This window comes from Scophthalmus maximus, chromosome 6, assembly GCF_022379125.1.
Source record: "Scophthalmus maximus strain ysfricsl-2021 chromosome 6, ASM2237912v1, whole genome shotgun sequence".
In the NCBI taxonomy this organism is placed as follows: domain Eukaryota; kingdom Metazoa; phylum Chordata; class Actinopteri; order Pleuronectiformes; family Scophthalmidae; genus Scophthalmus; species Scophthalmus maximus.
In genome coordinates, this window is record NC_061520.1 from 13,668,303 (window position 1) to 13,696,155 (window position 27,853).

The window sequence follows — 27,853 nt, forward strand, 5'->3', positions numbered from 1 at the left end:
TCTCTTACAGAGTCACAGGCTTCACTGTGGAGCCACTCTCATCTGCCCGGCATCACTGTGGACACGTTTGTAATTCTACATCATGTCAGTGCTGTCTGACTGCAAAAAACCCCAAAAACATCAAATTCTCGAATGACGTTGGCTGCTCATGAAATGAAATCCGTGATTCACAGCAGATCCGGGGGTTCATGCTTTGAAGAGGTCTGAGGCTCTGAGCTGCAGGGCAGGAGGGCAGGCTGTTGATGAATGGCTCACGTCGCCACCTAGTGGCGGCGGCGGGTAAGACCGTTTACAGTTATTAGGTGGGACCGGGGGACAGATTGCCTACAACGGGCACTTGTGTGCTGTGGCGCTGTTCATTCCAATTCTCACAGAGATGATGATCGTGGTGGTGGGGATTTCAGTGTCTCTGTTATTTTTCTTTTTGTCTTGATATTTTAACTTCAACATTTCTGGTTTGATTTTGAAGTCAGACATTTATGTATATATATATTTTTAACGACTATAATCTTGCTCATTGGATTTACTCATTCAGATTTTGGAGCTATACCTCGGACCAGTGAGGTAAAGGCTACCACTCACGTATTGAAGACACTATAGTTTTGCTGTTTTGTGGGTCCACACGTAGCCCGCAGAATCTAACTTGTGCTTTGTTTTGTCGCCCACGTTTTATCAAGTGCTTCATATTGTGTAGATGGTTGGAGACATCAGCTCGTTTCCCCGTGGACTCCTCCGCCTTCTGTTGGTAGAAAGCATGGGGGACTGCGGTTCAACAAAAAGCTGTTCTTTCTTGTGTTATCACCTGAGAAGTAGGATCTGAGCCTCCTCATATCTCGCGTGCGTCTCGTCGCCTGTGAGGACCCGAGGAAGACTTCCACCCAAGACCCTCCAGGGGTCCCAGCGAGGCTGACTGCACAACCCTGACGCATCTGCAGAAGACGAGACTGCGGCAATGGAAAGTATTTCAAACCAAAGTGACTTCTGGCAATTCAACGAATCCTGGAGGAACTCAAGTGTCCTCGACACTACCAGCGGGTCGAATCAGACGAATCCCCTGAAGCGGAATGAGGAGGTGGCGAAGGTGGAGGTGTCCGTGCTCGCCTTGGTGCTGTTTCTGGCGCTGGCGGGGAACCTGTGCGTCCTGCTGGCCATCCATACCACCAAACACAGCCATTCCCGCATGTATTACTTCATGAAGCACTTGAGCATCGCCGATCTAGTTGTGGCAATATTTCAAGTTCTCCCGCAACTTATCTGGGACATTACTTTTCGCTTCTACGGACCGGACCTTTTGTGCAGATTGGTGAAGTACCTACAGGTTGTTGGGATGTTCGCGTCCACTTACATGTTGGTGTTGATGTCCATAGACAGGTGTTTGGCAATATGTCAGCCTCTTCGTTCTTTGCACAGGAGAAAAGACCGTTTCTACGTCATCTTTTCCTGGATCCTGAGTCTGCTCTTCAGTATCCCACAGATGTTCATCTTTTCCCTGAGGGAGGTTGGCTCGGCCGGATCCGGAGTGTATGACTGCTGGGGCGATTTCGTGAAGCCCTGGGGAGCCAAAACTTATATCACATGGATCAGCCTGACCATTTATATCATTCCCGTGGCCATTCTGAGCATTTGCTACGGTTTGATAAGCTTCAAGATATGGCAAAACTTTAAGCTGAAAACCAGGCGGGAGCAGTGTATAAGCCTGACGCCCAAAACCTCCAAAGGCAACACACTGGCCCGCGTGAGCAGCGTGAAGCTCATCTCCAAGGCGAAGATAACCACAGTCAAAATGACTTTTGTGATCGTCGTTGCTTATATAGTCTGCTGGACCCCCTTCTTCTCTGTGCAGATGTGGTCTGCGTGGGACCCAGAGGCGCCTCGTGAGGGTAGGATGATTTAAAAAAACAAAAAACTTGAATAACCATATTGAGTGCGCAAAGTCTGATGTGCTCATAACACGTCACATTTTTGTACACGTATATATACCACATCCGTTACACTGAAGTATCGTGATAGTATTGATGGTGGAAACGTTTGGAAATTCTGAAATGTACGTGTCATCCTTCTTGGTGTGCGCAACAGTGCCCTTTACGCGCAGGGATGCGTAAAACAGAGGCAACCTGAGCGGTGGTGATTGTGTTTTCCTCCTGACGTGGGTCCGACACACGAATTTTAAAAACGAGGCGGTGGGGGGAAGAGATGGGTCACAGGTGGTGTGACATTAGAACAGAGCAAAAGCAAAAAGCAGTATGAAACCTTTAATAGATTTTCAGTTGCTGTATCTGTCTGCGGGTATTTGCACATACACCCCTGGACGTGACAGTTGAGTGTTTTCTGACATTTAGCCATTTTTAACAAATACACCAAACATATTTGAATACATAGTCCGTAATCCCTGTGCCCCCTCACCACAAAACATAATCATGATCATAATATAATATACAATTCAAAATTGATTGGTGTCTTGCTAGACACCTACAATCTGGTCTATTAATCTAACATGGCAGTGAAAACGGAGGAATAACTGTTGTGTTTTTCATGTGTTAAAATCCTGGATCGCATAGCTGCTCTGTGCTAAGAAAAAAACAAACATTGATTTAAAGTGCATATGAACTGCATACGTCATTCCAAGTTCCGTATTGCCAAGTTCCCTCTGACCTTCCTCGCGCTGCAGAGATCGACTGACGGCGCACACTAATCAAATTAGTGTGCGCCGCGGCGCGCCAGGCAGCATCTAGTTGTGCCTGTGGGCCACGTTGGAGTTTGTCGTTGACATTTAACCACAATAGGCCACTGAGCGACCATCTATATGCACTCCCCGTATTTATCGACCTGCGCTGCCATGGACACACCCATTTAACAATAGACGAGACTTAATGTGCCAAATCGACTACAGTGTGTTTCCAGATTTGAAAGACTGGCCGCTGAGATGCTTCATCATTTCATTACATTCAGGTATAGAACTAAGGCACAAACATATATTTCCCTTGTGATAAGCACATGTGGTATTTGAGAGGCTTATAATGTGACTCTTTGTTGGTAAGACCTTTGCTTTACTGTAATATGTAAATATAATTACTTGAGCACTTTGCAGAATAATGTATGGATTTCCTCCTGAATGAAAAGACGATCGAAAACTTGTTTATCAATCACTTTTTCTTTACTAACTGGTGTATTGTAGTTCCTCGGACAAAGGGTTAAAAAACGCACTAAATAACTGCACGCTTGCTAAAAATAAGACAACAATGTCAGGAAATTGTCTTGATGAAGAGAGAGTAAACACTTTTCTGTTGCAGGCTCTGGTTCTTTTCTTTTGCTTCTGCAGGTTTGTGCCAAAGTGTCCAGCTGCCTGTTTGTGCGCATCTGTCATTCTCGTCAAGCTGCATTGTTCACGCCAGCTGTTTCCCATTTTGAGCAAAACAGTGGTACAATGCATTTAGCTGTCAGCCGATTCTTCTACACGAGGAAGCATGTTGCTTGATGCACCGAGGAAATGGCGGCACTTGCGTCTGGTGCCGTGATATTCAGAGCAGGTAGAAAGGTGCAGCACAGGTGCTTCAGTCTGTGAATGGGGAAGAAACTGATGAAACGGATCACAGCAGATGCCTGATGGCTTTCCTCCACGTGAACAGCACTCAGAGAGGCCAGGATTGTCACCGACACGTGCCACATTTTGTGTACACAAGATAGACCGGAGTGTCACGTGTGTAGATAAAGTGTCCATTTGAGTCTTACTCAGCAAAAAGAGCCCACACCGGACAACTTGAAGCTGGAGGCTCTTGCTAAACATGACTTCTCCTTTGTTTTCAAACAGTCATGATGAAAACAATGTAAACAAACAGTTTCAGAAATCATGAGGTTTATTAGATAGATTATGTGGTTAGTTATTTGAAAGTTTTTAGTCTTTTCGTGGGGTTTTAAATTGTGATTGGGAATCTCAGACTGTGCCTTTGAAACAGTTTGGGTGTAGTGAACAATTAAAAAGCTCATTATTAATGCCTGCAATTGCCTATGGACAGATAATTGTCAGACTTTACCACTTTCTGATTTTTTACGATGGAATATATTCATTACATGTTATGTGACACAAAGGCCAAAACATAACAAACTGGAGTATTAGAATACTAGTGATATTACAATCGATTCTACTGTGCAGAAAGTCAATTCCTACAGCATGTCTTTGGGAGATTGGCTCCATCACGGGGTGTTACTGCCTTGGTTTCCTCTGAGTTTCACCCAATAAAGACACATGCTGCTCCATTTCCAACATCAGTCAAACTGATGCTTCAATTTGAAGGCTGTATCTGTCTGTTAAAGGCCGCCCGTAGAAGAAGCGGGATGTATACGCTCCAGCTTCTTGTAAGTGACTCCTTCACTTTCGCAATATCCTCTAATTTTTGTCCAGGACTGGCAACAACTTTGTCATCAAAACAATCAGTGTCATTTTTTAAATACAATAATTAAACAAACAAATTGCCACAAATTCCTCCAAGTTCCTTCAAAACATTATTCACAGTATTACATCCTTAGACTCACATCTTTGAAAGAGCCAAAACCTCTCAAATATTGTTAGCTTGAAATTTTAAGCAGCTCATCAATCTCACAATACGATTTTTGGTAATGTTAGAAGATGGCACTGTATTCCTTTAAGCCTTGTTAGGGACGACGGTGGTGTATGTGACTTAACACACAGACATATTTCATTTTGCAGTGGATAAAAACACCTGAAGGTTAAATTCTGACTAAGACACACACAAGCTCCCCAAAGAATCCGTGAACAAAAACATCTTGCCCTCCTGAGCCCGGTGCCCTCAGACACCGACACTATTGATTGTCATTAAGTGCTTGACACAAAGACCAGTGTTCGATCTCAAAGTGTCTTTACAAGCAGTGAGAAGAGCAAACCGGGAACAGATCTCTCTGTAGTAGAATTATTTATAAACATTTCCTAATGTAAAAAAAACTTAATTACATCACCACCGACACTAGTTGATCTTCAGGGAACAAGAATCAGCATTTATAGTTCTCATTAATGAATTGCTGCAGAGTTTTTTCAGCACTGACAGCCAGACAGATGCACCACCACCCAGGGGCTGATTGTATTCTGCCTTTTCATTCACTGTATGATTTATCGTTCCCTCGTGAAGAAAGACGTCGTGAGCGAATTCAGTAGAGACTTTCACGATAGTTCTCCCTGTTATTCAAATTGGATCCGGGCTGCGCTGTCATCCTCCGTGATAAGAATGCTTAATAACCACCAGTTGGCCTTTTGCACTGACATATATTCCCTTTGTGTCAGTAGCATTATAGTTATAGCCTATATTACAGCAAACACACAGCTCAAGGTTTGGGTAAATTCACATTTAGTTTTTACCTGCCTTGTTGTAAAACATTTCATATATTAGCATTTTCTTTGTCAGATCCGAATATTGTTTCAGTATATAACACATTCTTCTAACTCGTTCATTTGTGCAAAGAAGGGTAATTGAAAAATCCACACTCAATTAAACTCAAGTTTTATGCTCGTAAATCATACATTCACGGTTCTTATTAATCGTGTGTTTGACTTTGATGCCCTTCCAGAAATCATTAACGCTGACATCTTACCGATAGAGCTCAGGGACTGTCATTAGAGGCATCATGAGAGTCGACGGGGCTGAGAGTAGGATTAGAAATCAGCAGGAAGAGGTTAAATACAGCAGAAGCACCGAATACATGAATCCAACACTCATTTGCCAAATGTCAGTGAGCTGGTGGAGTTGACGTAAATGTCATCCAATGTGCCAACGCGAGTCACTTCTACGTCATATATGACAAATATGTGCGAGGAACATTTCCGCTCTTCCCGTTCTTCGTTTGAGAAAATCAGTGCTTCATTGCTTGTATTAACTGATCATCATTTCTATAATTTTGTTGACATTTCTTATTCTTGCTGCAAGTATTATGAAAAACTCTTCTCCCTCAAAGATCTCTGAAATAAGTTTTGTCATATGTATGAAGTTGGAAAACGGATCCCTGTTACTTCTGGGACTGAGAATCACTACAGTCATGAATTGAATTGTAATTGTAAGTGAAACTTGAAATGGTAACGGGTAAAAGGAAATAAGACAAGTCTTGCAGCTCTGTCAGGATGTACATTAGCATGCTCACATGTAGGAGGTGACGTTAACCATTTCAGATTTTTGTCATAGGAATCAGATGGCTGCTTGACAATTCAAAAAATTGGACATGAGAATTATGCTTGATGAAAGTTGAATACATTGATCCATGAAATGAATTTCTTTAGCAATCCATCCAGTAGCTTGAGAAAAAAATAATCTGTCTTGAGTAAAGTGGTGGACTGACCGCTGCCATTCAGCCACATTGTTACCATGGCTGAAAAGCATCATTTGATCAATGTGCATAAGATCAATGAATTAATTTTAAAACATTTTCGTCACTGTTCATAGATAGGAAGTAGAAAAACGTGCAGCCACTTACACCATTATTTGTTGGAAATCACAGGTAAAACAGTGTGAAATCTTTCATTTGTGTTGTCTCAGCAGCACAGTAACATCCCTGTCTCTGTCCGCTCCCGCAGCCATGCCCTTCATCATCTCCATGCTCCTCGCCAGCCTCAACAGCTGCTGTAACCCCTGGATCTACATGTGCTTCGCTGGACACCTCTTCCAAGATCTCAGGCAGAGCTTTTTGTGCTGCTCCGCTCGCTACCTCAAGTCATCCCAGTGCCACTGCGAGCCTGAATTCGACTCCAGCCACAAGAGCATCTCCTCAACATTTGTTATCAAGAGCACCAGCAGTCAGAGGAGCATCACACAGACATCTACGACATAAGCGGTCACCCCTCATTCACCCTTCATCAAGCCGCCCACCTGGCATTTTACAACATGCAGCAGTTTGACTCCTCCACATATACCTGTTGTTCTGAAGGTTACTCTTCAAGCCCAGAAGAGTAATAACAACAAGCATCTTCAATCTTTTAGTTAACAGTAATTTACAGTATAGAGTGCAAATCAACTTATGAAATAAGAAAATGTGGGACAATCTACAAACTATAAACTACACTATCGATTCAGTTGTTACCAGCAAAGCTTGTCTGTCCTTGTTATGAAGAAATCTGTCACCTATGATAAATATTTTGTACAATTTTGTTCACTTCATACATTTGCAATGTGTAGCATAAATGTAAACTTGAGCTTTTGTTTGATATGAGATGTTCTAGCTGTCACTGGTAAAAAAAAATAATTAAAAAGTAAAACAATTAAAAATAAATAACGAGTGAAAGCAGTGACAAAACACTGATGACGTGATTATTTTACCTGCCTGATGCTGTATAGAAGTCCTTCTGCCTCCGAAACAGACCGAAGAAATCCGTGGCGAGGTTGCTGGAACTATTCCAGAGGGATGTTTGTCCACACTGAATCAATGACGTCACTGAGTTCCTGCAAATTTTTGGCAGCACATTGAAACTTTGAACATCCCGTCCAGCCTCAGCCCCCAAAACACATTATTTGACCGAGATCTGGAGACAGTTTACAGATTACAGAGGTGACCTGCATGTTTGTGGAGGTTTGTTGATGTTACAGTTGTTGCACGACACGGAGAGTTAACCTTGCTGGACGTGACAATACAGATAAACTGTAGCTGTTGTTCAGTCAGTTGATTTAATATTCATTGTGAATGTTCGATCCGTTTGTTATCTTAGTTACAGCACGTCAGTATTCATTGCCAGTAATGAGGAATGGCTTGAATGAAAAACAAAACATGAACAGTGAAAATGCTGAACAATATGCAGTTATGAATATATTCCTTGTGAAGATCATAATGTGGTTCTGCTCATTTCTAATGCCTTCTCCTCGGGGGTGGGGGTGGGGTCTTTGAAGGGCCTTGTAAAAAGACTGTATAAAGTAGATTAGATATTGCAGGAATATTCAACTGCATTGTATTGCATGGGTTTTCCTTAAACTGTATTATAATGTGGATTAAAGGATTGATGAATGAGAACAGTTATAGTTTATTTTAATAAGAACATAACTTGTCAATTGCTGGTGAATCTGAAAAACTTCCTTCCTCCTCATCTATGTGCATTTCTAACTGATCGTCTGATCATTATTACCCACATTCTGCTGAAATGAAAGTGCTTGATGTTATTTTTATGATGAAATTACATTACCTGGTACACTACATACTTGTTCACTAATCACAATCAGCACTATTAGTGGAATAGAGGACAAACTATTTACCAGAAACAGGTTGAAAACCGATTCATCAATTGTGGATCTCGGACACAACAGAGAAGCCCATATCAAAATACACAACAGCAACCACTAGTGCAGGGGGGCAACATGCGGGACTGGATGACTGAGCAAAACAAATGCAGAGATTAAATGTTTTCAATGAACAGCACTGTTGTTCCTGATTTGTCCACTGGGTGTCACACTGTCCTATTCAAGGGTCCTATGACGGTGAGACACAAACATAGTCAAGAGAGAAGGCGGATGTTCATGTGAGCCACTGGTGGAAAGTGTGCTCGGTGTGTTCAGAGCACCTCTGTGTGCTCACGGAATATAATAGTTGGTGCCACGATGAGACTCATCATGGTCAAAATTCAACAACAACAAGTTTGAGTCACAGCCGAGAGATCAGCGGCTCAGCTGTGAAAGCCAGGTGCTTTGTTTCTAACAAAATACCATCAGCTTCAAACCCAACCACAAGCGACAGGCTCTTACCAACATCACCCTGTGGAGAAGCTCTATGTCATTACAGATTTTACTCAAATAATCGTGCACATTTTTGGTGTTTATGAGACTGCGTTACTTGAACTGGTGCCAATGACAGACAGCACAACAGCCAATGCAACTCTGTTGACAGAGAAAAGCACATCTGAAAGCGAACTGACAGAATGTGGTAAAACAGACATATTGTTGAAATTGCAATTATTTTTTCCTCATACATATTGACGCACTTGTGGAGATAATAGGTGACAGGTTACAGGAGTTAGTTAAACAATAAGTAGCGCTCCTCATGTAAAATGCAGCTTCGGAGACGCTCACCCTGATCAAACAGTTCTCTGGGGGGAAAATCATGATTACCTGTTAAAATTGTTATTACTTTTCTTATCTCATCTCAGACTGTCTGTCTGTTCTGTAAATTAATGCTTCATTAAATGTGAACAAAATAAATGTTCTGGTACCTCTTTACACCATAAAAGGGAAACATTTGGCAGTGTTGTTATGTAGAGGTTATGGTGCAATGGTTTCACTGCTCAAGCCTGCCTTAGATGAAATTTGATTTGATCTGGCCAGCGAACTAAAACGACTTTGTAGCCCCTGCTCTGGTGGGTCATAGTTCCCATGGTCAGTGCCTCCAGGATGACTGAAGTAAGTACGTTTTTTCTCAAACCTCTTGAAAAGATTTGAAATAATACACATACAATCAATCACATGACCAGTGGTGCAAAATATAAGGACAGTTTGATCAATTATGAAGTGTATTTGGTGTCTATTTTATATAATGCAAGTACACAATAGCAGCAAAGGTATTTTTCTTTCCATTCAAATGATCAAGCCATCAATTATTAGGTCAATAGTTGTTTATGCACATACTTAGTAGCAGAATGAATATTCCAGTCATCACACTTTGATAAAAGGAAGTACATAATCTTCAAGGCTTTGCTCCATACATATTTTGTACAGTTGAGATTCTCCAAAAAGTCTCTCAGTTACTGTGGAGTTATCACAAATTAAGAGGGAAAAATATCAGAATATGATTTTTAATACATGGAGAAACGCAAAGTAAATGACATTCAGAAAACCTTTACTTCCCATTCATTCTGTTAGGGTTTTATCATTAGGTTAATTGTACATACATATTGGGGTCAAATTCAATTCAATCAATATTAAGCAAAACAGCACTGGACACAGCAACATACAACATCCATATAACTTTTAAGAATAGGCAAAAGTGTAATGCATACAGGCAGCATTGTCGGGAGGTGCAGCCGTGTTGGGGAGTTCATTTCATTTGATGTGACTGAGAAGCCATTATCTGAGCTTTTTGGGGAGACAAATAAATGAGAGCAGACAGATCCTCCTAATGGCCGACGGCCCTCTTCTCCCATAGTGAAGCACAGGGCCTCCAGGATTGCCAGGGCTGTCACAGAACCACGCCGCCAGCTGCAGCTGTCGCAGAGCTTCTGCTGCCAAAAGGCACACCAGGCACGTCAGGACTCAGAGCGTAGGGCTTGAAGATGGGAGGGTGGAGAACAGCATGTTGTGAAGGAAGCACGAGGAGTGTCAGGGAGCAAGCATGACGCCAGGACTGATCTTGTGGTGTATAAAAAGATACCGGACTTCATCCGATCATACTATAAACACTACTGTGAGAGTTCTTAGACTTCTTTGCGCAGTGCGACGCGCACACTGCTGAAGATCTTGCCAAGGGCCTCAAAGAAAGGATCGCAGAAGGTCTGGATGCAGAGCGAGTAGATGCGGCCGACACACTGTGACTCAATCAGGCAGCTCTTGATGCAGGGAACCACAGCCCAGATGTGGCAGAAGGAGATGCAGGCAAACAGGAAGCCCCAGAGCAGAGCGATGGGGATACCGAAGACAGCAGACAAGATGCGGTAGCACCAGTATTTGGACACGGTGAAAGTGGTGTAGCTGAGCTTCCACACTCCATCCAGACTGTGTGTCCCATCAGGCTCTGCAATGACATCCTCAAACTCCACCTTATGAGAAATTTAAAAGAGGTTTTATTAATACACATCCATCACCTACATCCAGCTCCCTCCACCAGACCTCTGTGGGCTCATGCCAATGTAGAAGTGCATTTATGCAGAGAAACCAATTTATATGTTGCACTTTATGGAATAAAAATGTAATGTAATGGCATACAGGCAAAGTGATGGAGTGACTTTTAGTGCTGGGCTCAAATCATTCTATTCTAAAATATTTTTTTTTTACAAACTGAAGTTTTCATGTAAAATGCATGAGAGCAGCAGTGGTCCAATTTGTCTTCAGTTTTCAGTACGTGAGTGAAATAACCTGTCAGTAATCATGGCAGGCAGACCACTCCACACATCTCAAACCTTTCTCTTTCCTAGAATGGGTAGTAACAACTCTCTGGCCATTTCTCGCATAGCAGCCTGGAAATATACTTCTGTCAAACTTTGCGAAGGAACAAAAAAGAAGTTGCTCCAAAGCTGTTAAATGGAATGGCTCAACCAATTAAGGGCCGTCGTTCAGTCGACATAACCACTTCACTTTATTCTGAGGGTACAGCAAAGAAAAAATAGTTGTGGCAAACTCACCAGAAAATTATTGCACGGATTAGAACAACCATTGTTAATTCACTACTTACTGCACTTCATACACTGTTTAGGAGTAGAGATAATAAACCATCCAGTTAAAAATTTCACAATCATTCATCTTTATCAGAGTCTTGATGGTTTTCTGAAAACGGACGTGACCTGGTCTGTAGATTTTTACAGTTCGATGCTTACATGAACCGCCTTCATTCAAACAAAATGTAATCTTAATGTTCTGTCAACACCGTCTGTACAGAAACGGTTTGGCTTGTGGTATCATAGCAACAAGCACGGGATAAACAGTAGTCAAACCTAAATAAAACACAGGGGCGCAGGATATCAGTTTCACACTCTTCTACCCCATTCCCAAAATAAATGTTACGTCCTGCAGGCAGCAGGAAAGGCTCTGGGTCTATTCAGGGGTTTACCAGACAATATAATAACCTGTTCTCCTGTTTTCCTTCCTGTAAACCATTTAATGCATTTTCCCAACATGCCTCCGCACATGCCAAAGCAGGGGATACAGTCCTAATCCTTTCTGTGACAGGGTGTTGTCTCCGTGCTGCACAAACCTTCACGACATCCTCATTGATCTGCTTGGGGTCTCTGTTGATGAGGTCGATCTCTTTGGTGTGGCTGTCCTTCACAATCTTCTCCTCGTTGGTGTTGAACTGGTACTGATCCGCCATGGTCGGGCTTTGGGTCGTGGACAGGCCGGAGAAAGTGAGCGTGAACCTTCCTGGATCCAACTGCACGCAGCCAACTCAATTCACTCTTCAACGCCTGTATCACCACCGTGACGCTCCCACTGACATGCCAGTGGACAGCTGGCGCAGACGTCCTGGTAAAAATGGAGGCCTGACCGCCACCCTGCACGCACACAAAAAGTGTATACACTCACACGCCACAATGTAGTGCACACAGGCAGAAAAGGCATGTCTTAAAGGACCCCAGGGCTGTGTCACATTTCACATGGGGCTGTGGGGCTAACTGGGCAGAGTTTGCACAGTGGCACGAACTTCCACCACAGGGAGCAAGACAGCACAAACACGGGCTGCTGCTCTGGCTCTTACTGGGACACGGTCTTTTGAGAAAATAAGGAATAATTCAATTTTATTATATACTAATCTTTTTTATTATGATGCACTTTTGCTGTCACTGTACTGTAGACCTCCAGTTGACAGCCTGCAAAGTAATAATGCTGCTCTTCACTTTGAAGTGTATTGAACAACTGTTTACGCGATGATATGGTTTTATTCAGAAGCGTAAGAATTCATCATGAAATCATTTTGTTGTTTCATTTGCTAAGAAACGTTTGACTATTTTGAATGAATAATATCTTTGGCCAAATATATTTGCAAGTGCAAATCCTGTTTCCTTGCAAACGGCAATGTCACAAAACATGTTCAAGAGCTGAGTGAGCATGGAACAAAAATCTATTCAGTCTTTGTGACTTTAAAATAATTTGTTATCATACTATGCTAATATGTTTGGTTTCTTAATTTAAATTTGACCAATTAAGTGAGTCAGTCATTTAAACCACAGCCGTAATAGTGGACAATAGAGAGAGTTAACACGAGGCAGGTCCCGAGCCTGTATATATATATATAAACTGTATTTCCTATTGAAGTGACGCCCAGTGCATAAAATTCAACAGGCCCCCAAATAAAACTCTAATTCAGTCTTCCTTGAGCTGTTGCAGTTGTTGCTATCAGTCACAGCTTTCTATATCAGTATGTTTTATAAACAAAAAGCCGTGCGTCCAAAAAGAGGGGGAAGAGGAGGAGGTCCTGGTGAACAGTGGCACAAGGGTTCACTGCACACCCAACTCTCTGTTCGCCATTCATCTCAATCCGCTGGGGGTGCAAGAGCAGTACAGCAGGCATGATTTCAGGGCATGGACTGGAATTCCTTCCCCTGGTTCCCTGGTGGCAGAGACAGACACCAAGAGAGAGGGCTGCATTGGGATCAGAGCACATGTGACCGGGAGCCAACTCAATTAGATGAGGATTCTTGGCGTGGCAGTGGAGAGAGTAGAGGCCAGTTAGGTATGAAAGCAGAGGGACGGAAATAGCTCGGCAGAGTGGACATACCTCTGTCTCTGTGGGTGTCAGTTCAAGCTGAGAGTGCAGCGGCTCGTAGCATTAATGTAGACAGACATACAGCGCAGGGCCTTCACATCTATATTTAGAGTCAAATGCAGTAAGATTCAGTGGTTAGAGTGGGTATCAATAACTCAGGCTCGCCAACGTATGGGTGGCGTTTCCTTGGCGATAAAAACAGTGCATTTAACTGCGCATGAGACTCTGCGCATCAAAATGACGGACTAGCTTTGGCAGACCTCCGTAACGGGTTACACCAGTGGTTTACTATTTCCATTCTGTTTCTGAAGAGACTCACAGGAGACAGATTTACAAAGGAAAGGAAAAGGTTTTCAGATTTGAATCAACAGAGGTTGAGACGTCTTGACGTTCAGTTCCTGGTATTGATCGAGCTCCAAAAGTCCTGCAATTATAAATTGTTAAACTCCACGAAGGCTGTTTGTAATGCAGGCTGTCTGTCATTAGCGTGTTGTTTTCAAGTCGGGGCCGATTTATTCCTGAAGATATCATCTCTCAGATTTAGAAATACGGTCACCTTAAAAAAAATTGTGCAACATAATTATGTTTTCAAATCATGATGATTCAATCCTGTCAATTCTATGCAGTAATGTGGTATAATCACGTTCAATGAAACAGTCAGGACTTTTACTCAAACTTTCTCCAGGGTTCTCCGGCTTCCTCCCACGGTCCAAAGACACGTCTCCAAACTGCCGGCTTCTCTTAGATTCTCCTGCTCTACAGTCAGATCAAACTTTTGGGGTTTATGTGTTTGATCATTTTGTAGCTTGATTCCAATTTGTGTTTTTTATTCACATTTGTCCAAGTGTTTTGTGCACTGAACAGTTTCAGTATACTGTTCACCTCACATGCTGGATCTTCCCAGGCCACACGTGCTGAGTTACAATCATCGGGTCTTGATTCAGTGTTTATTCTGTGCATCACACATCAACATTTGTAAAAGGGCACAACTTGACATCTATGTCAGGATGTTTAATGTTTAATCAGTATGCTGTCTGTTACGGCTTTTTTCTTTTCTTTTTGCCAGATGGATGGTGGTTTGTTCACATCCAGTACTGTAAAGAAGGGGTTGATGCATGTTCAGTATGCTGCCCCACACACTCTGCTCTCAGTGCATACTGATGAGAAGGAGCTGCACACAGGCCACGATCACAGTGAACTGTGGAATATTATATATTACAAAACTTCAATATGTAGAGTTAGAGTGAGGGGTAAGGCCCCTTTAATGTACTGCACTTAGGATTTCTGAGTTTTAATTACACACAATGCTACGTTGTCATAATTTGATGTACTGCGTACTTTGACATCTTGAGAAGCTAAATGATCAAAAATATAATCGTGTGTATGATTATGTCCACTTGAGGTCAGTGTTGTGCAGCACATGCACATGTAACTAGTACAACCACATTCAGTTTCCTGTCTTGCTTCAACTGCGATGAAAAATCACCACAAGAATACAGATTAAGATTCATTTGCAAACTGCATTTATCCTGCAATGTCGTGAATCATGTGAAAAAAAAGAAGCATGGATGTAACCACAGATGTCTTCTTTAGTTCAGCTCTACATCATTGATTCTGTGGAGATTGTAGAAGTGGTATGCGGAGCATTTGCTGCAGGTTTGTTTGTTTTACAGATCTCTGTGTCTCCAGACATATATCATACATGATATATTGTACCTCAGCTTGTCCCCTGCGCCGTGTGATCTCTGCGAGGGTTTATGTTTTATGTTGTTTAAAACCTGCTGACGGGTCACATTAGTTACCTGAAGACTCCTTTGGGTTCCCTGCAGTGAACAACAGACCTTGTGTCCCTAGTTGGAATCCAGATCTTCAGATGACACGTGTACTTCCATAAGTTCTCCTGCTGGTGTTGTTTCTTTTTATCTCCAGCCCTTGATTTTCGACTGGGTCACTGCTGTGGCCATGACACTGGAAACATGGAGGATGAGCTGGATGTGGCGGTAGGACTGCTTACCACTGCAGCCGTCCGTGTGCCACATCCTGCAGGCTCCTCGTTGACACCCAGGTGGAACATAGTGGGCTGCTGACTGCCTTTCGTTCTGGTTGAGGAATGCCCTTATTGGCTTTTACCGACCTGTCTTCACTGACATGACACACTGCAAGGAAAGTCTCATTTAGACCGACATGTGCATGAGAAATGTCCAAGGGTAATCGCTAATAGCATAAAAACAGTTTTCATTCATTTCATGTGAACCACTCTGTATTGTACATTATACAAAGTGCCTCTCAGTAAATTCGTGAGGAGGTTGAGTACAATTTGCTAAATGTTTTTGAGGAAAACATCTGTCTCTTTAGCTGCTGAATGCTCCAATATATCCACTAGTTAGTTGGTAGGTCTTCACCCTGAAAATAACTGACATCAGCAGCTGGAATTGATGCTGAGGAAATTTTTTTTTAAATGAGCTAAGTAAAAGAATGAAACCTTTCCCTCTGTGAAAGACTGTTCTTAGCGCTAAGAGTAATTGCATAGTTCATCACTTCAAGTTGCCCCTTTGATATGCATGGATTCATGTGAGCTACTAATACACGAATATTGACTTTAGCCTTTATATGATTAGTTATAATTTAGGCCATTTGGTGATATACTGTAGTACTTTGCTTCAGTGATTATTATACCCAAATGACACCACCCTGGAACTTTCTGTTACACATATATGTTACATATCCATAAGTTGCCTCTGTATAAGCATTATGACTTTTTGACTTTTTGTCTTTTTTTCTATATTGATCCTTACAGGTCAAATATGTGCATTAAATATGCCACCGACTGTCAGACTCCAATATCTTATGGCTTATGAACCTTTCAATTTCGTTCATATGTTGAAAAAGACATCAGCAGGAACTTGGCAGATAACAGGTATTTCACAGTAAGTTGAAAATTCCAAGAATGTAACACAAAGAGGGGGGAGGGGATATATTGGTATATAGCGCACTCTGTTGGCCATGGTTTGTCTAGTATTTGTTTTTCTTTTCTTTTTTTCTCAACCTCATCATTTTCCCCTGATGTTTAAATCAGCTGCTGGTTCCACTCACACATGCCTAAGTAGCTCATTTTCTTCCACTGCTTCCAATTATACCGAACATGTTGTATCCCCAGTTGCAGCAGAAATACTGCAGTGTGAAATGTTCGCAGGGGCTGATGGGCTGATGATTAGTGGTGTGTGGAAACCATGGTGATGAAGAGCCCCGCAGAATGTCTTGTGATTGTGTCTGAAGACCCTCCAGTCAACAGAAGCTAATTTACTTATATCTGGTACATCTCCTCATTTAAATCATACTATATCTAGATCTAGTTGATGATCCAATCCTGTTTTTTGTTTGTTTGTGTGTTTATTTGGGAAATTTTATTCAAACCATTTCAGCAGTTGTTGTTATGAATCTGGTCAGCACTTGATTGAATGTGTAAACTTTGGTGAATTTGGTGGTGTGAAATTTCTTTTTATTTAATGGCTATACATTTGTAAAGAGAGAACTAAATCAAAAAAAGAAAGAGAGAGAGAGAAGAATAATTAAAGAGAGAAACTGACATCATGACATCCATACATTTCTCAAACAACATATTGCTGTACTGTGTGTGTTTATGCAGCATCGATATCCCCCTGGTTAAAGTGCTGATACAGAATCCAACTAAATGTAACATACACAATCACAGTTATGTAAGAGTATTGTAGAACACACAGTACTGACAGCAAAATGGTGTTTGCTATTACTTGATGCAACCACACTATTCTGTCTTTTCCACTGTTTGTGAAAGACTAATACAAATAGCAGGGGCCATAAAATAGCACTTTGTTACCACTTTTAGAGCATTATCAATGCTCAGTAATGATTTCCGCTGGGAATTCAGTCTCTGCCTTACAGTACCCATGTCGCTATTATAGCTGTCCATATTCGCTGGTGAATTTTTCTAGCTACCCTCAGCCACTAATTCATATGATAATGTGTCTGAACTTATAGACCATATGTAATCAGTCTGCATGTGAAAAGCAGGCATGAGCCAGATTTAGTGAACTCCAATCAGAATCTCAGGCTTAAGCATACATCCAGTCGAAAGGTCCTTGTTGCTATGTGAGTCACAGGCTCACTCAATTTCCATGACAACAGGGGCGGATGACATTCACCGTCTATCAGCATATCTGTTGCACGCAGGATCTCTGAGGTATTGTCTCTCCGATTCACGAGAGCTCCTCACTCTGCAGAGCCCAGTACTCTGTATGTGATATGTGGGAGTCACACAAAGCAAGTTATTCCTCACTGACATCCATCAATATATAGTATATCGTTATTGACATGGGAAAAATTACACAGTAGAGCCAACTCATATTCATATGGTATAAAGAACTGTTTCGTATTTAAATCAATAAATGAGCTTTGTAACAGTTCCGGTCTGTGTGTTTTGGTTAATGCCACTTGAAGGGCGCAGAAGAGGACAACAGTCAAAGATGCACAGCGACGCTGGTCCTGGCTGGACGACTACTATGAGGTCACATGTAAGGTCAAGTTTGGGAATATGGGAATTTGGGAAAATGGGAATTTGTAAAATAATCATACTGGTGTTGAAAGGCAAAAGAAAAACAAGCGCTCTGTAGTAAGCATGTGTCTGTTTTAGGAGCGCTGCCCAATTGTGCCCAACTAACACTGGAAAAATGCTGTCTGATGACATTGCATCCTTCACATCAAGGCAACAGTGTGAACGTTGCCTTGAGTGAACGTTTCTCAACTTAAATTGTTATCCCTTCAGTTACTGTAGTAAAACTCCAGATTTACATATTTACAAACATATAAAACATTTCTAAAAACACCATTAAACTAGACCAACTGTGATATATTGTTAAATTACATATTGGGAACATTTATCACTCAATCAATATTTCATGTTACTGTACAGCCACAGTACCTTTCCTGTATTGAGAAAAAAAAACTACATGAATTAAATTGTAAAAGGCACTGGACATTTAACATTTATCTTAATGACAGGTTAATATTTTTTCAGATACATCTTAAAACAAAACTGACATGTACACGTTAAGGATCATTGGTCTCTGTTCCATATCTTCCTGGGGTACTTCCAATGTACAGTATAAGTCAACACTTATTGCTTTAAAGAAGGGACCTCTTTATGGTCGTTTGGCACAAGACGAACAATTACAGACATGAATAATCCTTTCAATATAAATATGGGCATGTCAGTATTCTTTAAGGCAAGACTCAAAATGTGAACATTTCCATAAAGAAAAAAATGGTGCACAATCATAAAAAAAAAATTGGCATGGCATATTTATTACCGCTATAGTCCATAGCTCATTCTGGTCAATGTTCAGGCATGTTCCTCGGGTATTTGTCCAGGAATCTTTATCCCCTGATTTACAGTGTTTCTCGGACTGGGGTTGGTACAGCTGGACAGGGTTTCAGCTGTGCTACTGGTTCTCTGGATGAACTGGAGGAAGTTCTCCTGGAGAGAGCCCTCGTGGCTCGATGCCCCAAACTCCACAGGCTGAGTCAGGCAGCAGCGTCGAAACTTCACCAGCTCCTCTCTGATCTGTCTGTTCAACAGGCCATAGAAGAATGGGTTGACTGCAAAGGAGGAATAAGCGAGCCAGGTGACTGCCTCTTCCAAGTCCCCGGGGCTCTGCATGGAGTCAGTCAGAGACATTTGCAGGTGGAAAATAAAGTAGGGTAACCAACAAACCAGGAACTGGCCCACAATGAATACCAAAGTGAGAGCAGCCTTGCCTCCACTGAAGGCCCTCTCTGGAGATAACCTTTGGGGCAGAGTGCGGGTGGTGGTGATCATGGTGGTCTGGCTGTTGATGGAGTCCGAGCGATCCTTGGCAGGGTTCGCATTTGCCCATGTTGGCACAGCGGGGACTTGCTGCAGGGCTGCAGAACGCGCTACCTTGTACACAGCACAGTAAACAGCAAAGATAACCACTGCAGGGACCAGGAAACAAACCATACTGAAGAGGACAGCAAATACTCTTCTCAGACGACTGTGGCTCGCGTGGAGAGAACAGTGACCTGCAGCGATGGAGCTCTGATGTCCATAAGCCGGCCACCCGAACAGCGTGACCAAAGCCAAAAGGACTGACTTAACCCAGATTAGGATCATAACACCAACAGCAAGGTTGATGGTCATCTTGACTTCGTAGCGCATAGGGTGTACAATATAGAAGTAGCGCTCCACACTAATGGCTGTGATGGTGAGGATGGACAGACAGATGAGGAAAACATTGAGAAAGATGTAAACCTGACACTCCAGAACGGTAAACACCACAGTGCCAAAGAACGGTGAGCTGGATATGATCCCCAAAGGCATGAGGAGGATGGCACACAGCAGGTCCACTGCGCAGAGATGACACACAAAGGCAAACCTCTTGAGGTGAGGTGCACGAGCAATGGCCACCATCACACCGGTGTTGGCCAACAAGGCGATGAGGTTAAGGGTCACCATGCAGAACAACCCAAAAAGATCTTTGATCTGTGACTGGGAGCCTGTGACAACGTTCACTTCCGCAGGCACAGTAGGATTGGGCTCCCATAGGGCAGTGGTGAGATTTGGAATTGCCTGATTTGACAGGGAGGATATCATGGGAGCAGTCTTGTCGGCCATTATTCTTTCACAACTTCCTCCATTTGTTTTTCAGACATCTTCATGTCTGGATGTCCCGAGTCTGTTTGTACATGGAAGAAAACAGACAATCTGAAGACAGTCCAGATGCAATGCATTCTTGTATAAACTGTGCACATAGAAAAAATAATAATATATTATTAGTTTTTTATATTGTTGAAATTGATTAACTGTTAAATATAGTATTTTGCAATTTGATGTATGCTCACTGCTGATTTCTAATTGAAGTGATGTAAGCATTGCAGCATATCAATTTGTTAATCAGTTTTTATGTTTGAAGCGTAATCGGATATTCTTGTGATTAAATTAAAAACAAAACTATTACTAAAGATAAGAGTTTTGTGGAGAATAAGCAATGATGTACTCCAATAGTCTGAGCTGTACTCTCACAGTGATCTCAGTTAGGGTCTTCCAGAGTGCTGTCTTTGTTTAGTCCAACTGTACTACAATATATTTGTTTTTAGAATAAGTCCCTTTTTTAGTAGATTCCATGAAAAAAGTATAACAGACTGATATGATGTAATACTGACCTACAATCAGAGGACACTTTTTTGAGTAAACAAATGCGAATGTGCAGGTGTGTGAGATCATTTTGGACAAATATCATAAATTATATGTCATATCATAAATCCATTAAGTCTGTTCCTTCTATCAGAATGACAAGAGCTGACAAGACAGTTAAAGCAGTTTCTAGATCAGGATTTGTAGCTCTTTATTTTTGACTGTCTGTTTCAGAAAATAAACAATTTAACGGATCGAAAAATGTTCTGTTCCAAAAAGAAAAGGGCTGAAAATATGTCTTTGGAAAATATAAAAAACGGCAATAGTGCACTGATAGTAAATATGAGAAAAACAAAAGGTACCAGTGCCTTGATGGAGTCCGAACTTTAAAACATAATACAATTTGATTTAGATATATAATGTCAGAAATAATTATAAACAGATACAGCATTCAAAAAACAAAGCTGATTTTGCATAAAGTTACTCACCCATAATCCTCTCTGTTTGGTACAGTTCAGACCAAACAGGTGAACCCAACGTATGATTTGACAAAGCTTCTTTTGCGATACGACATGTTCCTTACATCAGCCCAAACCTGAGGTAGCCCAGCTTTTATCGTTATGTTTGTCCCAAAAAGTAAACAGTAGGTTTTCCAGTCCAAAGTTTGATCCTTCTGTAGAGATGCTCCACAGCTCCAGTCTTTTCACACATGCATATGTCTAATTAAAGAAGTGCTGATCATTGCTGGTTTTAGCCTGGAGATGCTGCTTCCTCTCTCTCATCACCCCTGCTCCAGAAACACTCTCACTCCCGTCCTGTGCTGTGTATGGCACTGACTGTCACACATTGTATTGTGTGTGACTGTGACTGTGTGTGTTGGGTGTTTTTTTTTCTCTTTCAACAGACACACACTCCACTGTCCCCCTCAAGAAGCCCAGTGGTCCCTGGGTCCTACTGCCACCAAACTAAAGGGGAAACCAACATTTACCTGTTTGCTGTGTGTCTGTGTTCAAGTAGTATAATATATATATAATTATTGACTGAAACCAGAGCCAACCGTGACCTTATAGAGAATGGAAATCCTTCACTGACAGTAAACAACACAAACATTAAATGCACTTCAACAAAAATGAAAACAAATGTGCGTTAAAAAATACTACACTATAAATGATAGCCTTCAGAATCATATCAAACACAAGCAAAGGAATACAAGTGTTACCAGCAAAATCTATCTTGATTGTCAAAAGTTAAGGTGCTTGTTCAGTGGAGAAATTGCCTTCATGTCACATTATAGTGTACATGTACATGTATATTATTGATATTATAACACAGATACATGAATGTGTCACTGTAACCTATGCTTCACTCTGTTGTCTGTCTACAATAGGTTAAACGGACCATGTAACCTAATGAAACATTTATTTTGGGTATATTTGGTCCAGTCACTTCATAAATCTCTGGACTATTAAACAGAACAACATTTTTAAATCAAACGACAATCACCACAAAAATATTAAAGCTTTGCTTTATATTGTAGAGGAACATTTTTTTTCTTGTGGCAGTTAAAACCTTTCTAATAACAGAAGGTCAAAATAAGCAGCTATTTACATTTGTTGTTACATTTAGTGTTAGATGGAAAACTCAAGAGTCTAGGTAAGTATCTAAAACTGTACTTAAATACCATACTTATCTTAAATGTAGTATTGAATATTTTTTTGTATTAAAGTTACCTGAGTTTAAAAGCAGTAGTTCTCTAAATCAAATGCTTAATTTCTTTAAAATTCAAATCCCAAAAGCCCATTTTCCCCTGAATACAAGCACTGAGTATTTTCATATCAACTATGTCTTTGAAAGTATAAAGGTGATAGTACATCCTCCAGAAAATGTCTAACTGTTCTGACCTACTTTAGCAGTTTTCCTGAGCTCGTTTTGGTTTAAAACTGCAAGAAGTATTGACCGTTTATGTCATGCAAGTTTCCCAAAATGTCATCAGTGGTGTCTGACACGTTAGATCATTTTTTTCCAATCAATTTTAGATACAAAAGGACATGCAAGATTATTGAAATAGTCCTGTATAAGTTGATTAGAATTCCCCACTCAAAGATATTTTCTATTAAATGTCTAACTTGAATCTAGGTATTTGGCCTGACAATCAGCATTAATACTTAAACTCACTCTTGTCATAAATTAGATACTGAAAACAGGATAATTTGATAATATACATTTCTTTGCTACAGATTATGTAAATATGAAAATGCTTTAAAAAGATTCCTAGATAATGGAAATAGTTTATTTGGATCTTTTGGTTATATTTAATTTATTTTATTCACCCTATCAGCACAATCTTCTTCTTCATGTTCTGTTTTACACTCATGTAAATTAAATATAAAAAAATATATATAGATATATATATTTTATATATATATATATATATATATATATATATATGCACACATTTTTTTTAGCAAATATCATCCAATATATAAAACACAAAGTGACCATTGATTGATATATGGCCAGAAAAAGTTAACAATAAGATTAAAGTCTTCAAGTTAGTTCAAAAATCCAAAAGGAAAAAAAAGACAGAAACAAGCTAGAGGGATATTTAAATTTATTTACTAATCCTTGGTTCAGGTAGTCTGAGGGAGTTGCTCACTACTGACACCATGAGGTGACATGTGTACCAAACCACCATTTAGCTGGAGGACCTATAGTGCAAGAAATTTGTCCCAGCAATTTATCACTTACGTATTATATAACTTTACTCTACAGAAGCACATTCAGAGTTTTTTCTTAACAAGCTGAACAATGTATTACATTTGTAACAATGCATGGACATTACCTGCAGACATTCTTCCACCTGTAAACATTTCTGTGCATAGGATATATTTCATATAGTTATATATATAAATGTATTCATTTTCTTTTGTTTGAACAAGTTTGCACAATACAAGTGCATCATGAAATTAAAAAACAAAATAGTGCAAATATCGAGAGGCCTTCCGGATGTTTATAAATCAAGATGTGGATAAATATACCAATAGGCGAATAGTGAAAGGACACCACCTTTGTCATGGTAAAGGAAAAATAAGTTGTTTGTCAGTATGTGGGGATTTGCTGTGTACGATAGGGTCAATCAAGCTCCAACTTTGATAGTTTTATAGTGTGCAAAATGTAAGGCACAGAGAAGTACAAGTCATTAATGGTAGGACCATCTACACAATGACTGTAATAATAAAGACATTAACCATATTAGATTAGGTAAAAGCATAGCCAAACGTTTTTTAAGAAGACCCTAACATGGAGGGAATGAAGAGGTTTTTCATGCCTCTTTCCTTGAGTTGAATTACTTCTACATGTTCAGCTCCAGCAGGTACCGAAGGCGACACTGGCTCTCTTTGTAGATGAGATATTCACTGTTGCGGAAGTTGCTGTCTGAGAACTGGGGCTGAGGTATGGGCTTACCCTGAGGCACAGAAACCTTCTTGCCCTCCAGAGTGATCGAGATGTCCTTAGAGGGATCTGAAAACAACAGGAGGTACCAGCTTTATCCAACAAAAGCTGCTGCATGATATCTTCTCATGCGTTACAACTTTGCTCTCACTGCCCGAGTTTTGGGACAAAAAAGAAATGTGGCCCCCTCAGTATACTGGCAGTGACCTTGGATGCTTTACTGATTAATCAAAATGGAGTATTTATCGTACCTGGTTCCACTGATCCTCGTGCCACCACACTGTCAAAGCCTGCAGGAGCCTTCTTCAAGGAACTGTTATCTTTGGTGATGGTATGTTCTTTGCCAAGGGCAACCTCACTCAGAAACATCACTCCAGTGTTTTTAGACGTGCGCACTGAAGAATACATGCCAGAAAAATGAGATTTTTCAAACAGCATAGAATCAGTATGATTGCAATTGGTGTCAACGTCGTCTTCAGACAGGCTCACCGTAGCCTGCAGACTTGCTGTTTTCAGACGCAAAATAGATCCCGCAACCAACACGGCCTCCTGAATGAGGCATTATCCTCAGACCACTCTTCAGGATCGCTGCCACCACTGCTATGTTTGTACCGTGCCACAGCAGATGGCGGTTGTCCAGATTATCATTTTCGCTAAAGCGCAACCCCTGTAATGTACAATGAATTTGTGCTTGATTACAGAACCTCAGTCTTCTGTATTGCATTAAACAAAGTGTGACTGTGGTTCTTACCTCTGTCTCGCGATCGACTTCCCAAACATTGACAATTTTTGGTTGACGGTAGTCACCCGAAGTCACTTTCAGGTATGTTTCTATGATCTTCAAATGCAAAAAACAATAAAAGTTAATACTGGTGGACAAGAGGACAACATGATTGGATGGCAGTGAAAGGGCTTTACTGACACGTACAAGGACTTATGACACAGTACCTTGAAGGTTTCTACATCCTTGTCCAAAAGTGTGAGGTTGCATTTGAGTGAACTGTAGTCCTGGTCTAGAGGGTGAGGAACTGTCTCGATCATCTCTTCCTGAGCCTTCTCCGTCTCTGACTTCAGGGTCTGGGCAAGCTCAATGTCAGCCAGCACCTTTAAAGAGCACGTAAAAAGCAGAGGGACTTTAGCACTGACAAAACATCATGCGATGACAGCTCATTCAAAAATGAAATTAAACAAAAAACAAACTGACCATAAGCATCTCTTTCTTCGTCTCCACAATATCTTTGCTGTCTATGGTTGGCGGTCTTGTCCGGCCAAAGTTGTGTGGGACTGTGGTGAAGAACTTTGAGGAAAGTTCTTGCAGGGTTGCTTTTCCACTTTTTTTAGTCATGGCTGTCTCGAGCTCCTGCAACACTTCAAAGCCCTTTGCAATCTGCAGTTTACTGAGCTTCCCCAGAGGCATTTTCTTGGTGTCTGTACAAAAGCCACACACAGACACAACGATATGAACCCCAAACCAGACTAGTTATTGTATATTGTCTCCTATTTTTCAACAATGTTAGAAAATTTAAAAAAAAAAATGTAACAATGAGGATTGTGTTAGCTTAGTCCAGCACATTGAACACACATGTTAACGTGCTGAGATAAGGAGATGTATTGTGTGAATGCAGACTTCGCCGTTTTGTGGCAACGGATCAATGATTTACATGCAACACTGCACTAGTTGATCTACACGTTTCTTACATTTCTAAAGCTCGTTGTGAATTTCCCTGAAATGTTCCTGCTTTTCCCTCATATAGGTTCACTCTTGACATCTTCAGGAACATTTTACAAGGGGGCTGCCAGGAAAAGTTCTGGAAAAAAAGCCCTGATCAACTTTTGCAGACATTTGCATTCTCACATACAATTCCTCTGGAAAAGTTCAGGAAAATGTCCAGACTTCATCGCATGTCTGACAGCGTCTTAACCAATATGAAAGTCAAGCTACGAGCACAAAAGTCTCGGAGATGAAGACCGGTTTACTCTTGACCAACAGGAATGTTACTCGACAGGTGTACAGTTTATACACAGAACATTTGCTGACTGTTTGTATAAAGGGCTGGTTGACAGAAACACACCCACCTAAGTTCATACATTCCATGGCCTCCTTGAACATATCGTTGCTGAAAATGAGCTGGATTAGGTCTTGTGTTGCCCCGTCGAGGGCACAAGGGAGGACATTTTTAACGACATTCTTCCCATCCACACTGTCCACCTGCAACATAGAAAAAAGTAAACCCAGTCAGAATTTGCTAACTTCCCGAATTGCAAAGGTTTAAAATATCTGCAACACCTTCATACATATCTTATGCCTGATGGCTTTCACCGATTACATTACTCTCTAATTCTAATAATTCAAACAATGTCAGGCTTCATATTCAAACTCAGTGCTCAATTCCAGGGAAATGAACATATACATGACCTTGACCTCAGCGTCCTGCTCTCCATCCACCTCAATCAGAGTGTACTTCCCGGGGTGAGACACAAAATTCACGCGATCGCTCCAGTTGTTCTTCGTCTTGTCCTTGAACTTTTTCTCAAAGTCCTTGACGGCGTCCTCGGGCTTATTAAACGTCTTCGGTTTGCTTTGTCCCACTTCCCCCTGAATTTACATGACGAGGCAATCAGGGGCAATTCATCCAGACACCAAAGTATATAGGTTCACAAAACATGTGCGGTAATCATCTGAATTTGCTAAGGACCCAGTCACTTCTTCAAACTTGCAAAACACATAAACGATAAAATATGATGATTTCGGAATCACCGTACATTGTTTTTTGTTTTTTCATGCCACTGAAAAAAAGCACGTGTAAGAATTAAAAGGATATGGGTTGTGGGAACTTACCACTCGACCCCATCTGGTCCACGAGTAGTATACATTTTTATTCTGGATAACTTGAATGACATAAAACTTATTATTGTTATCTCCAACGTTCGTCTGGTTCAGCATGCAGTCGTAGTCCTCGTGCACCTGGAGGAGAGACCCCACAACAACGGTTGTCAAGGTGTTTTCAGAGACGTCACACACCAGCTGACGTCAGGGAGCATCTCCTCTCACCTCTCCGGCTCCGGACGTCGCGCCGTGGCTGTGCTCGTCCACCTTCCTCTTGCCTCTCGCCTGTGGCCCTGCAGCCAGCAGGGCCTCCTTCGCGGAGGTGAAGGCATCCTTGGGCTCCGCTCTGTCCGGCTCCTCTTTCGCCTTCTTGCCGCCGGCTTTGGCGGCGGCGGCGGCGGCTCGTCTCTTCGGTGCCATGCGCCCTGCGGGAACACACCTGCAGGGAAACTGGTGGCGTGGGTCACGGCCGCCTGGACAAGCTCAGACATGCCCCGACGACAGCCCCGTGCCTCGGTGTGCTCATCAGAACACACGAGGGACTCCTCCGCCTACGAACTTACTGAGCAGTTACAGTCGGCTGTTGGGCGAACAGAGTGCGTAATAGCAATTCATAGTGCGTAATGCGCGTATGGTCTTCATGTGGTTCAGGGAACAAGGCAACCGGGGAGCGTCCGCCCTCCCCGGTTCGTCCCGAAGACGAAGTGAATTCACATTAAAAGCTGGGAACTCACCTTGATTTGACTTCACACAGAGAGAGGGGGGGGAAGTTGTCTCCGAGCTGCTGCAGCACAAACACCAAACTCCAGCTGACTGTGATTTACAGGAAGTTCACAGTCAGTGTACAGTGAGAGGAAGAGGCGGAGCTCAGCTGTGTGCTCATCTCTCCTCCTCCTCCTCTTCCTCCTCTTCTTCTTCTTTACTGCTGCTGCAGGAGTCGAGCCACGGACCCGCAGAGTTCGATAACAGCGACACCGCCCCCCGCTGTGTCCTGGACC

The 27,853-nt window shown here is 41.7% G+C and overlaps 4 protein-coding genes across 7 annotated transcripts; 1 reads left to right on the forward strand and 3 right to left on the reverse strand.

The window, feature by feature from the left end:
• Positions 1 to 53: 53 nt before the first annotated feature.
• oxtra (oxytocin receptor a) lies at positions 54 to 7,998 on the forward strand. Of its 2 annotated transcripts, XM_035632530.2 has the most exons (3): positions 54 to 564; positions 678 to 1,880; positions 6,575 to 7,998. In XM_035632530.2, exons 2-3 carry the CDS (start codon positions 953 to 955, stop codon positions 6,826 to 6,828), a joined length of 1,182 nt encoding a protein of 393 aa, XP_035488423.1. In that variant the 5' UTR covers positions 54 to 564; positions 678 to 952; the 3' UTR covers positions 6,829 to 7,998. The 2 variants fall into 2 exon arrangements, with proteins under 2 accessions (XP_035488423.1, XP_035488422.1); XM_035632529.2 differs by having other exon boundaries at positions 54 to 1,880.
• Positions 7,999 to 9,568: 1,570 nt separating this feature from the next.
• cav3 (caveolin 3) lies at positions 9,569 to 12,221 on the reverse strand. Its single transcript, XM_035632532.2, has 2 exons — positions 11,878 to 12,221; positions 9,569 to 10,726 (listed from the first exon to the last, which is right to left on the reverse strand). Exons 1-2 carry the CDS (start codon positions 11,992 to 11,994, stop codon positions 10,385 to 10,387), a joined length of 459 nt encoding a protein of 152 aa, XP_035488425.1. The 5' UTR covers positions 11,995 to 12,221; the 3' UTR covers positions 9,569 to 10,384.
• A 5,552-nt stretch (positions 12,222 to 17,773) lies between these two features.
• On the reverse strand, positions 17,774 to 21,425 carry gpr61l (G protein-coupled receptor 61-like). Its single transcript, XM_035632941.2, has 2 exons — positions 21,064 to 21,425; positions 17,774 to 20,117 (listed from the first exon to the last, which is right to left on the reverse strand). Exon 2 carries the CDS (start codon positions 20,054 to 20,056, stop codon positions 18,764 to 18,766), a length of 1,293 nt encoding a protein of 430 aa, XP_035488834.1. The 5' UTR covers positions 20,057 to 20,117; positions 21,064 to 21,425; the 3' UTR covers positions 17,774 to 18,763.
• Positions 21,426 to 23,169: 1,744 nt separating this feature from the next.
• On the reverse strand, positions 23,170 to 27,839 carry parp3 (poly (ADP-ribose) polymerase family, member 3). 3 transcript variants are annotated; one of them, XM_035632422.2, is made up of 11 exons: positions 27,590 to 27,839; positions 27,081 to 27,294; positions 26,868 to 26,993; positions 26,445 to 26,624; positions 26,105 to 26,237; positions 25,233 to 25,456; positions 24,977 to 25,132; positions 24,780 to 24,866; positions 24,518 to 24,695; positions 24,280 to 24,423; positions 23,170 to 24,097 (listed from the first exon to the last, which is right to left on the reverse strand). In XM_035632422.2, the coding sequence occupies exons 2-11, from the start codon at positions 27,273 to 27,275 to the stop codon at positions 23,928 to 23,930; spliced, it is 1,593 nt and encodes a 530-aa protein (XP_035488315.1). In that variant the 5' UTR covers positions 27,276 to 27,294; positions 27,590 to 27,839; the 3' UTR covers positions 23,170 to 23,927. The 3 variants fall into 3 exon arrangements, with proteins under 3 accessions (XP_035488315.1, XP_035488317.1, XP_035488316.1); XM_035632424.2 differs by having other exon boundaries at positions 27,081 to 27,305; XM_035632423.2 differs by having other exon boundaries at positions 27,081 to 27,435.
• Between the last annotated feature and the right edge of the window lie 14 nt (positions 27,840 to 27,853).

Coding starts and splice junctions, on each gene's coding strand:
- oxtra (XM_035632529.2), top strand. CDS start 953: ATGGAAAGTATTTCAAACCAAAGTGACTTCTGGCAATTCAACGAATCC. Junction 1,881..6,574: donor CCCAGAGGCGCCTCGTGAGG/GTAGGATGATTT, acceptor CCGCTCCCGCAG/CCATGCCCTTCATCATCTCC.
- cav3 (XM_035632532.2), bottom strand. CDS start 11,994: ATGGCGGATCAGTACCAGTTCAACACCAACGAGGAGAAGATTGTGAAG. Junction 10,727..11,877: donor TCAATGAGGATGTCGTGAAG/GTTTGTGCAGCA, acceptor ATTTCTCATAAG/GTGGAGTTTGAGGATGTCAT.
- gpr61l (XM_035632941.2), bottom strand. CDS start 20,056: ATGGCCGACAAGACTGCTCCCATGATATCCTCCCTGTCAAATCAGGCA.
- parp3 (XM_035632422.2), bottom strand. CDS start 27,275: ATGGCACCGAAGAGACGAGCCGCCGCCGCCGCCGCCAAAGCCGGCGGC. Junction 26,238..26,444: donor AGCAGGACGCTGAGGTCAAG/GTCATGTATATG, acceptor TCTATGTTGCAG/GTGGACAGTGTGGATGGGAA. Junction 24,696..24,779: donor AAGTCGATCGCGAGACAGAG/GTAAGAACCACA, acceptor TGTACATTACAG/GGGTTGCGCTTTAGCGAAAA.